General features: G+C 35.1%; 2 protein-coding genes across 5 annotated transcripts in view; one reads left to right on the top strand and one right to left on the bottom strand.

Moving 5' to 3' along the window:
- Positions 1 to 10,382, bottom strand: part of LOC106689069 (uncharacterized) — a gene marked incomplete at its 3' end in the record, with an annotated part of 87,760 nt that overhangs the window by 60,409 nt on the left and 16,969 nt on the right.
- The window catches only part of LOC106689078 (involucrin-like), a 12,834-nt gene continuing 7,196 nt past the window's right edge, over positions 4,745 to 10,382 (top strand). The window contains exons 1-2 of one of the 4 annotated variants that reach the window (XM_067050779.1): positions 4,745 to 5,075; positions 7,357 to 7,477. In XM_067050779.1, the coding sequence (XP_066906880.1) occupies positions 5,050 to 5,075; positions 7,357 to 7,477 (147 nt within the window). In that variant the 5' untranslated portion in view covers positions 4,745 to 5,049. Of the gene's footprint in view, positions 5,126 to 7,356; positions 7,478 to 10,382 lie in introns of all 4 variants that reach the window. The other 3 variants (XM_067050776.1, XM_067050778.1, XM_067050777.1) reach the window with 3 other exon arrangements.

A 10,382-nucleotide genomic window follows, 5' to 3' on the forward strand; every position in this document is an offset into this window, starting at 1 on the left:
CTGGAACTTAAAAAAAAAAAGGAAAATGGGACACCAAATAAAACTCAAAAGCTCAACTAAGATACTGATTTATTCTACTGTGTATTCCTCTATATATACATTCTGGCTTGTTGACATGGGGAGTTTAAGTATTAAGACTCATAATACCTATGCTCTGATTATAATTCCCCCCTGCCAGATTACGAACAATTCCAAAAATAAAATAAAAATAACATAAAATAAAATACCATTATATATGTATATTACAAAAAAAAAAAACTAGATAGACACATTGACAAAAACTTAGCATAACATTTTTCTATTTACACAAGTTTTCAATCTACATAGTAAGCCTATTTACACTTGTCTTCAACTCACACTTTTTCCTATTTACACTCCGATACTACGACACATTAAACAAAACAAAACAAAAAAAAAACGGAAATCTGTGTACATGAGTTTAGTGAGGAGGCACTCCACGTATCTCCGGAGCTGTTTTTGCTGGGAACCTTAATTGTTCGACATGAACAGTCCGCCTCTTTCTCGGTTCTTGTATACTTTTGATCGTTACCACGTTATGTTCCCGAATTGTTATCACCCGGAATGGCCCCTCATAGCGCCGAGATTTCTTGCTCCTAAATGGCGGTAAACAACGGTTCCAATTTTAATGTCTCCCATCACATCGCGAAGGTTTAAATTTTGTCGTTCCACTCGCCAACGTTTCTCCCTCTCTATTCGCCCTCTCGCTTTTTCCCACAACTTTCGCATGTCCATCCCGTGATTCACAATTTTCCCATCCGCCTCCGCCGTGTCCGCCGTGGTGAAAATCTGGTGGTGGTATGGATGGAGTGGTTATACGCGGCTACCACCCTTACTATTGCCTCATCCTGCTCCAGTCCCTTGTCCACATGATAACCCCGCAAATGATCACACAGAGTACTATGAAGTCTTTCTATACCCCCTCTACTTTTAGGATGGCCCGGAATGTTAATATGCCAAGCTACTTCTTGAGTCTTCATCTCTCCCCTGATCGTGTCATTATCGAATTCTCGACCCCCGTCGGAAGAAATTCTCCTTGAGACCCCATAAAATTGAAACCATGTTCTAAGAGCGACTATTATCGCTTCCGCTGTCCTATCTTGGGCCTGATGTGCCATGGCCACTTTACTAAAGAGGTCGATGACAGTTATCCACTTGAAACCTTTCCATGTAAACGAGTCGATCTGGATGTCACTAAGTGGACCCAATGCATTGGGTGTTTCCTCTTGCACGGCCTTAGGTGGGCGGCGGTCGTACTTCGTACTAAGGTATATATCACAACCTCCTATAACTTCCTGCACCGTCTTCTTCATCACCCACCAAAAATAACGACGCTTGAGGTCTTGTAACGTCTCGCTCACACCGCGATGATTGGTTTTCCTGGGTGGTGAGCTAGAGTAACTTCCTTTTCCCGTTCCTCGTTTCGCACAGTCTCCATCATCATCGTGCAACGGACAAACGTCCTATCAATCCCTATTTGTTTAAGCCTCCACAGCCGTTTGATTTTTTCCCATATGACCTCATTCCCTACAAAGAGGTAGTGTGTTCTTCCTGCCTTTGATGCATCTATTAGCGCCCGATATATCTGTATATATATTAGCATCCGTCGTGATCGTGAACTTCTTGCTGAAATCTGGGAACGCCAGTACCGGTTCTCGTTGCAGTATTTCCACACAACGCTTAATGTTGTTTTCCATGGCTGGCGTTACTATTATTCTGCTACCCATTTTGAAGTGGTTGTTCAGGAGGACCAAGTACTTTGCCATCTCTGGCACAAAGCGTCTGTAGTAATTAAGGGCCCCTAGCAACAGCCTGATCTCCTTTATATCTCTAGGGACTGCCATTCTTTGAAGTCTCTCGACTTTGTGAGCATCGGGTTTAACGCCGTCTTTCGAGACGATATGTCCCAGGAAGCCGATCTACTTGGGATTCTTCTTCTCACCACTGTCTGGGCGTTCTCCTCCATTGGTTCGCCTTGGTTCGTATTCCTCCGCCTGAATATATACGGACAATGCCTCGCTATATGCCCTTCATTCCCGCACTCATAGTATTTTGTACGAGGACACCGTGCCACCAGGTGCCCAGTCCTGCCACAACCTTGGGATCTCCGGTCCCACTTCTTTCCCTTCCGCTATCTTGGAACTGTCTCCTTCATCACGAGCTTGGTGCAGCTTTCGGTCGACTGTACGAGACCCTTGTCCAGCCGACCTCTTCGACTCCCATCCTAGCTTCCTCTTCTCTTGCGCTGACATCCATCATCTCTTGCGCACAGTCCATAAAAGTGCAATCTCTGGGCAAGCCCTCTCGTGTCCCTGTCTCCCAGGCTAGCTGCACTTTTAAAATGGTGGACAGGAATCCCATAATGCCTTACACCTCCACTATACTTCTCGTTTCTCTCATCTTATTAGTAATTTGATTGAAACGGGCGAGGAGAACTCCGGCGAACTGCCCATTACTTTGCCTCGGCTTCTGCTCTTCACGGAACATCCGAAAAATGTCCTCTTCGGGAGTCCACCTGCCCCCGCCAAACGTCCTTTTCAATCTCTCCTTCACCAGGATCCATGGCGTTTCCTGATCGGCCTGGATATGGTTCAGGATGCTCCGTTTTATCCGACAAATCACTGCCGCTCTTATCGAACTAGCATCCGTCCCGCTCAAGAGGTTTTCCTCTTCTTTCGCCACTATTCGTGTTATCAGGTGATCTCCACCTTTTTTTAAATGATTTAACTCACATATCTCCCTGGTGAATTTCTCTAGATCTGAGACAGCCTTCCTCAATTTCTGCGCTGTCCCGGCGCGAACCTTAAACCATTCCAGGGTGGTCGCATGTGCTGACGCCAAGGTCGCTGTCGGAAGTGGCGGAAGCCACTGATCTTGTGATTCCACCATTGTCGCTCCTGGAGGATTTTCTGGCACTAAAGACTTAAATAAGCGCTTCAAAAAAGGCAGGAAAAAAATACAGTTCGGGTATTGCGTTCGTCTTACACAATCGGTTTCGGCACAAGTTATGATGAGTCAGAACTGTAACTAAAAAAAGAAAGGAAAATGGGACACGAAATAAAACGCATGAGCTCAACTAAGATACTGATTTATTCTACTGTGTAATCCTCTATGTATACATTCTGGCTTGTTGACATGGGGAGTTTAAGTATTAAGACTCACAATACCTATGCTCTGATTATAACTTACGTATGCATAGCCAGAATAGACATTGTTTATTTATGTTAAATTGTTGTATTGAGTACAACATAGGAATTAAGCCCAAGTATATAATACGGGTATCATGGCTTAATTTTTCGTGCCAGGGAGCAAGATCCTACAGATAGACAGTTCTTGAGACCAAGTCCTGATAGTGTCGCTCAGTCTAAATAAGTGTTAGGAACCAAGTCCTCAGAGACGATAATAGTCAGTGTGATTGGTAATTACTCAGTCCTGAGAAATACATAGTAACCGAGTTCTCATAGTCAGTGTCACCCAGTCTAAATAAGTCTCAGGAATCAAGTTCCCAGTGAGGATAATAGTCAGTGTAATTGGTAGTTACTCAGTCATGAGAAAGACACAGTGACACAGCGAAGAAGAAAGGAAAGACAAGATCGCCCTGCGAAGTCAGAGATTGAGAAATATTTTATTTCATTTTTATTATAGACGTTTTTATATTATTTTTGCTTGTTATATAATGAGTAAATATATCCTTTTTGTTCCTTTTATGCTGCTCCTTGGATTTACCAAATTGATCCTTTAAATAAAACAATATTTTTCGGTAATACTCGTTTTATTTATTTAATACTGGGCGGCAGTTTTGGCAAGTTCAACTTTTGAACCCCCACTGCCACCTCAATTGTATTATATTTTTTAATGGTGAATACTCTTTTTTTTCAGCAACCTCAATAATTAAAATATCTTTAGTGCAATATGAATTGAATATTCTAAAAAAGTTAATACCTTATAAATTTGTAGGAGCAGACCGTTGCTTTAGTATTTCGCATTTTATTTGGTCTTCTGGTGTTTACCAACTTTGTATAACCTTGCAGGCAATAAGATTGGTAATGGAATTTCAACCATGTCTGCAAAAGTCATCCAAATATCATTTTAACTGAAAATAAATACAAAACCCATAGACAATGCAACGATGAGCCCAATGAAACTATACATAACCCGATTCAACATGAACATAACCCTATTTATATTATTAAGAACCTTTGCATTACTAAATACATAAATAAAAGATATTATATGCGTTTTCACTGATTAGAATAAAAACCATCTGTGAATTTAGGATGGTTAATATAAGTTCTGTTCTAGCAATCACTTGCTACTATCCCGAAACTGTACGAATTTTTCGCCTCCTAAAACCTGTACTGCGCATACTCCGAGCAGTGAGAAGTGGTTTTGGAATAGACCTATGATATTTGATTACTATACACACTATAGTGATAGCGTAACCTAGAACAATAATACGCTGAGCCAATAGGATATTCCGAAACTAATAACCTACCCTTCCTAGAACAATAGTTTTTGCACTAAAATAAAGCTTGTTCTATAAAATAAAGTTTTTAACAATAAATTATGCTTTGAACTTTTTTTAAATAGTTTTACATGAAAAGTATAAATAGATGTACACCATGGCAACCATAACATTATTATGTTGCAATTTGTAAGAAATACAAAATATAGAAAAAAATTGAGGCATGAATCTTAAACTGGATTTTATTTTAATACACTCTTTTACTTGATTTTTTTATTTGGTATTTATTAATCAGCTCTTACTATATCCAATCGATTTTCTAAATCATATTAAAAATTTCTTCACCGTGTGTTTTAAATAGCAATGTTGAACATTTGGCAAGTTATCACTGTCATATTGACGCAAGCTGTTCAATAGCATCTAGAATCTTCTTTATTGTATTTTCAGTAAAAGAATAATCCAAAGGGAAAGCCATGCATCCGTAAGTAAACTTGAAGAAGTTTTCATTTTCTTAGATGTCATTCTCCTCCGAATGGGTTCACTAAAAGCTGTGTAAGATGTGAATAATGTGGGCGACTAAAGTCATGGACAGGTAGAACATTGTCAAGACTAGGAAAGTTACGATCATTGTTAGAATTTGGGGTGAGGTTATCGAATCTACTCCACTATTCTAGATTTTATACTTTTACAATCGATTATTAGTTAGGAAAAAACCTCTTTGGGGTTAAAAAAAAAAAGATGGAAAACAGAACTTAACAATTCTGTAAAATAAAAAATTCAAATCGATCTTTTCATTATATTTATTTCATTACCTCTCAAGTTGGCATAATAAGTCATATATTTGCTCAATAAAATTTAATTACACTTTGTCCTTACATATTTCTATTAAAAAATAATAATATATGGTTTTTCTCTCATTACCTCTTTTTTGAATCAAATATTTAAAGCAATCCCTTATAAATTATTATTTATTAAAGTAGAAAGGCGTTCTTCTTCCCTCAACTCAAATCAAGTTATAAATTGATGAAGGACTAGAGTAACTATTATTTTTATCTGAATAATATTTAAATTTTAAATTTATGCTTAAAAATAATTATTGTTCAGAAATATATGAACATGGAAACGCATTTCTTTCGGTCCTAAAAGCCTTAAAAATTAGTTAATTATTTATTATAATAGGGAGTTAAGTATTTTTTTCGCCTATAAATCCTAAATAGGAAGTTGGATAAAATTAATGGTATTAAAAATATGACAAAAAAATTAACTTCTGTGTTAAATAAGTACCATTAATTCATAATTCCGACGTTTTCCCCCCCCATTTTGCCAAAAAATGAAATATGGGACAGTATATAATTCAACTAACACACTTAAAACGAAAACACTTTCTGCTTGTCTAAACAAGACAAAGACTTGTTAATTATTGTTGTTCTTCCTCACCACCTTCTTCATAATAATCACAAATATTATGGTTTATAACAATGATGTCTAGGTATCAGTTATTGTCATTAATTCATAAAAAAATATTTAATTGCCTCTTTGTGCTAGATTCCACTGCCTTTGGGAATCGAAAGTGCTATCTAGATTTGATGCTAATTGCCGAGTCAAAGGGCTATCAAATTTATTAGGAGATAGTTCTTAGAAGCTATCGATTTATTGATAAGCAATCCGAAATCTAATTCTAACGACTTTCGAAGGTTTTCTTATCATAAAGGACACCAACACTGCCAATTATATTAACAGGAAAACAAAAAATAGACTTTCAGATTGTAAGATCTAGATAGAGAAAAGTATGAAATCCTATTATTAAAATTTTGAGTTGGAGGTGGTACTCCCTAGAGGGGGGAAGGAATTTTTTATCTGATTTTAGAATTTTTATCGTAATATATATTTCTTAACCTTACGAACTGAACGTCACTTTTCATTTTACTGTCAATCCGACTGGTCATATGGTAGGCCCTATAGATTAGTTAACCAATTTATATCACCAAATATATTTGGCTGCCTCATTACCGAACGTAGAGAATCTTTGCATTCATGCAGGAAGTGAACAAAATATTTTTAATAGGAATGATAATTCAATAGCATTTAACGTTTTAAACACCAATAAGTTAATCTGTTTCGGTACTACTTCAAAAATGCTGTCTAATGCAAAAATGAAAAACTACAAAAATTAATAAAATATTTATTAAATAAATCTTTTTCATCAGTCCAACGTTTCGGCCATTCTAGCCATCCTCAAGGACATCTTCAATGTATTTCTTCCTCACATTAATTTAAAGTTTCTTTTGCAGGCTATTCTGCTCAGGTCATTTTCTTTATTATAAGTTAAAAGCCTATTTTTTAAAATTTAAAATCATTAATATTTAATTTTTCTTATATAAGATTATCCACAATTAATACACTACCATATAACCTATGTTATATGGCTTTTAAGTTATAATAAATAAAATGACCTGGGCAGAATAGCCTGCAAAAGAAACTTTAAATTAATGTGAGGAAGAAATTGTATTGAAGATGTCCTTGAGGATGGCTAGAATGGCCGAAACGTTGGACTGATGAAAAATAAAGTCTTGAGACAAAAATGGGTACGAATTTTTGATTTATTTAATAAATAATTACCTTGTCTCAAGAAATTGAAATAATATAATTATAATGATATGAATAATTAATGTCTTGGGTAAGAAGTGATAGTTTAGCTGTCATTGTACGACCATCACTCCCGCAATAGGAAATGTCATATTCACCATGGCAACGACTTCAGAAGTTTATATCTATTTAATTTCGTTACTGGTTTATATATTCAAATCAAATATATTTGATCACTATAATTGATAAAAGTTAAAAAGTGTGTAGCTAATTCAAATTTCTTTTAGTTCGACGTCGAACAGACCGAGGCAGGAGATGACACCGGAAGAGATCGAGAGACTGGAAGAAGAAGAATTCACACATGGGCCACTCTCCATCCTCAAAACTTCGATGCTCAACCACACCCAGGTGGTATTCAATATATTCCCTATTTGTATGTACAAAACAGAGTTAGGCAAATATTATTCGAATGACGAGAGACGAATAATTTCTTATTCGTGAATTTTCTACTCGAATAATCAATTATTCGTAGTAATCATATGATTAACCATCCGATTACTTTTTTATTCGTCATTATTTTACATGAATAATCAATTATTCCGGGAAAACAATTCGAATAACCATTTGAATACTTTTATATTCGTTCATTTTATAGAAAAATAATCTCTTATTCGAAAAAAAATAAATGATTAACAATCCGAATACGTTTGTATTTGTATAAAGACGACATTTTTTGTCTTACAGCTATATCTAGATATATTAATTTTAACTTTTCTGATTTCTAACATATAAGGGTCCTTTATATGTTTCGGGATATGTAGAATATGAAAATCCTATCGATTTTAAGATCGTGTATCGATTAATTTTAACTTTCTTGATTTCTAACATGTTAGGGTCTCTTTATATATGTTGAGATATGTAGAATAAGAAAATGCTATCGATTTTAAGATTACCTATCAATTTTTTTGAACTTTATTAATTTCCAACATGTTAGGGTACCTTTATGTTTTGAGATATGTGGAATAAGAAAATATTATCGATTTATTTTAACTTTTCAGATTTCTAACATGTTAGGGCCTCTTTATGTTTTGAGATATGAAGATTTTTTATCTTACTTAAAACAAATTTATACGCGATCTTAAAATCGATAGTAGTTTCGTATTCTATATATCTCAAAACATATAAAGTGACCCAAACGTGTTCGGGATCAAGAAAGTTAAAATAAATCGAAACGCGATGATAAAATCAATAGCATTTTCATTTTTGGCATATATTGAAATATATAAAGAGACCGTAACATGTTAGAAATCAGAAACATTCTTATACATCGATACGCGATCACAAAATCTATATCATTTTCATATTCTGTATTCCTCAAAATGTATAAAGGGCCCCTAACATGTTAGAAATCAAGAAAGTTAAAATAAATCGATACGCCATTTTAAAATCGATATCATTTTCATTATCTGCATATCCGAAAACCTAAAAATTAGTCCCTATGTATAAGAAATAAAAAAATTAAAATAAATCGATATGGGATCTTAAAATCGATAGCATTTTCATTTTGTACTCGTATGAATATGTAAAATAGGGCCCTCATACATTAGAAATTGAAGGTGGTAAAAAAATAAATGAATTTAAAAAAAGAAAAATCAAATTTTTATTTGAATAATATGTATTCGACTAATTTTGTATTCGAATAATTTTTCAATCGACTAATTTTTTATTCGATTTAAATAGTATTTTAAATATTCGAATTAAAAAGTATTCGGATTGTTTAGTCGTATTTGTATTCGAATAAAAATTTATTCATCTCTTGTCAATCGAATAATTTTTGCCCAACTCTGATACAAATTAGGTAATTTGTGTGAAATTAACCAATATTAGGTTACTTTTTCAACTTCTTGAATCTATATATAATAAATAGTTTAAAAAACTTTATAATTGTTTATACTTTCAACTTTTACTAACCTTTATACAGGTAGAGGGTAGTATTTGGATCATTAACAATTTGTAATTTAAAATTGTTTGGCTTCCTACCTCATATTGCTTCATCTTTTTTCACACTGTTTATTATTTTTGTTTATTATTTTTCTATAATCTCCTTTTTTATCCGTTATACATTACTATAATAAGGTTTTTCTGGACACTCGGAACTTTAAGCCTACACTAAACCTTTGAGTTCCTCCCGTCTCCAATCCTTGCTATCCAAATCCTTCATAGAATGCTCAATGCTCCATAATTTGTCAGAAACAAAATCACCCATAAAGACCACAATGTTCCGTATATAACCAATCTAGCTCAAACTAAATATATATCCTTCAATTATAAACTCACTGACTACCCAAACCCACTAGTTTCCAATCTTGTTTCCTCTCCCATTCCTGAAAATCCTTCAGGGCACCTGAAAAGAAGGTGGCTCGAGACTTTACAATGAAAAAATATTACTAAAGTGCTACCAATAGGTAGTTTCTATATCTGTCTGTATCACACCATTATCATCTTACATCAACATACTAGAATAATAGATGTATTTTTATGTAGGTTTTTGATCGAGTCTGGCACCCAAAACTGCTATACAAGATTCGTAAATTCCTACCCCCTACATACTTCCTCATTATCCGTTCTTATCTCTCCGAAAGATTATTTCAAGTAAATTACAACGGCGCTTATTCATCCCTATTCCGTCAGTCTGCTGGTGTACCTCAGGGTAGTATCCTTGGTCGATCCTTTATACAGTTTTCACAGCTGACATTCCAACCCACGTTAGGAATCCTCACCACGTATGCCGCTGACACATGTCTATTGTCAGTGAACAATGATCCTTACATTGTATCCCAAACCCTCCAATCCCACATCTCCAACCTTGAAGAATGGTGCCAAAACTGGAGGATTAAAATAAATTCCAATAAATCCCACCAAATCACATTTACCCTTCGACGTAAATCCATGACCTCTTCCCCTACAATATCCTTTAATAATACCCCACTTATTCCTGTCGAACAGATCCGTTACTTAGGACTACATCTCGACAAACGACTGGCATGGAATTCTCATACAAGACTAAAAAGGCAAGAAATTGCTCGTAGACTCCGACTATTGCAACATTTACCAGACAAATGGTCTAAATTTCCAATCCATTACATAAGACTGATCTACATGACTATTATAAGGCCTATTTGGACATACGGAGTTGAGCTTTGGGGCTCCACTAAAGCATCAAATTCCTCCAGAATCCAATCCTTACAGTCCAAAATCCTTCGTAAAATCCTTAATGCTCCTTACTTTGTCACAAATCAAGTCATCCATCAGG

This window comes from Halyomorpha halys, unplaced genomic scaffold (assembly GCF_000696795.3).
Source record: "Halyomorpha halys isolate HHAL.00 unplaced genomic scaffold, Hhal_1.1 Scaffold1274.1, whole genome shotgun sequence".
NCBI lineage: Eukaryota > Metazoa > Arthropoda > Insecta > Hemiptera > Pentatomidae > Halyomorpha > Halyomorpha halys.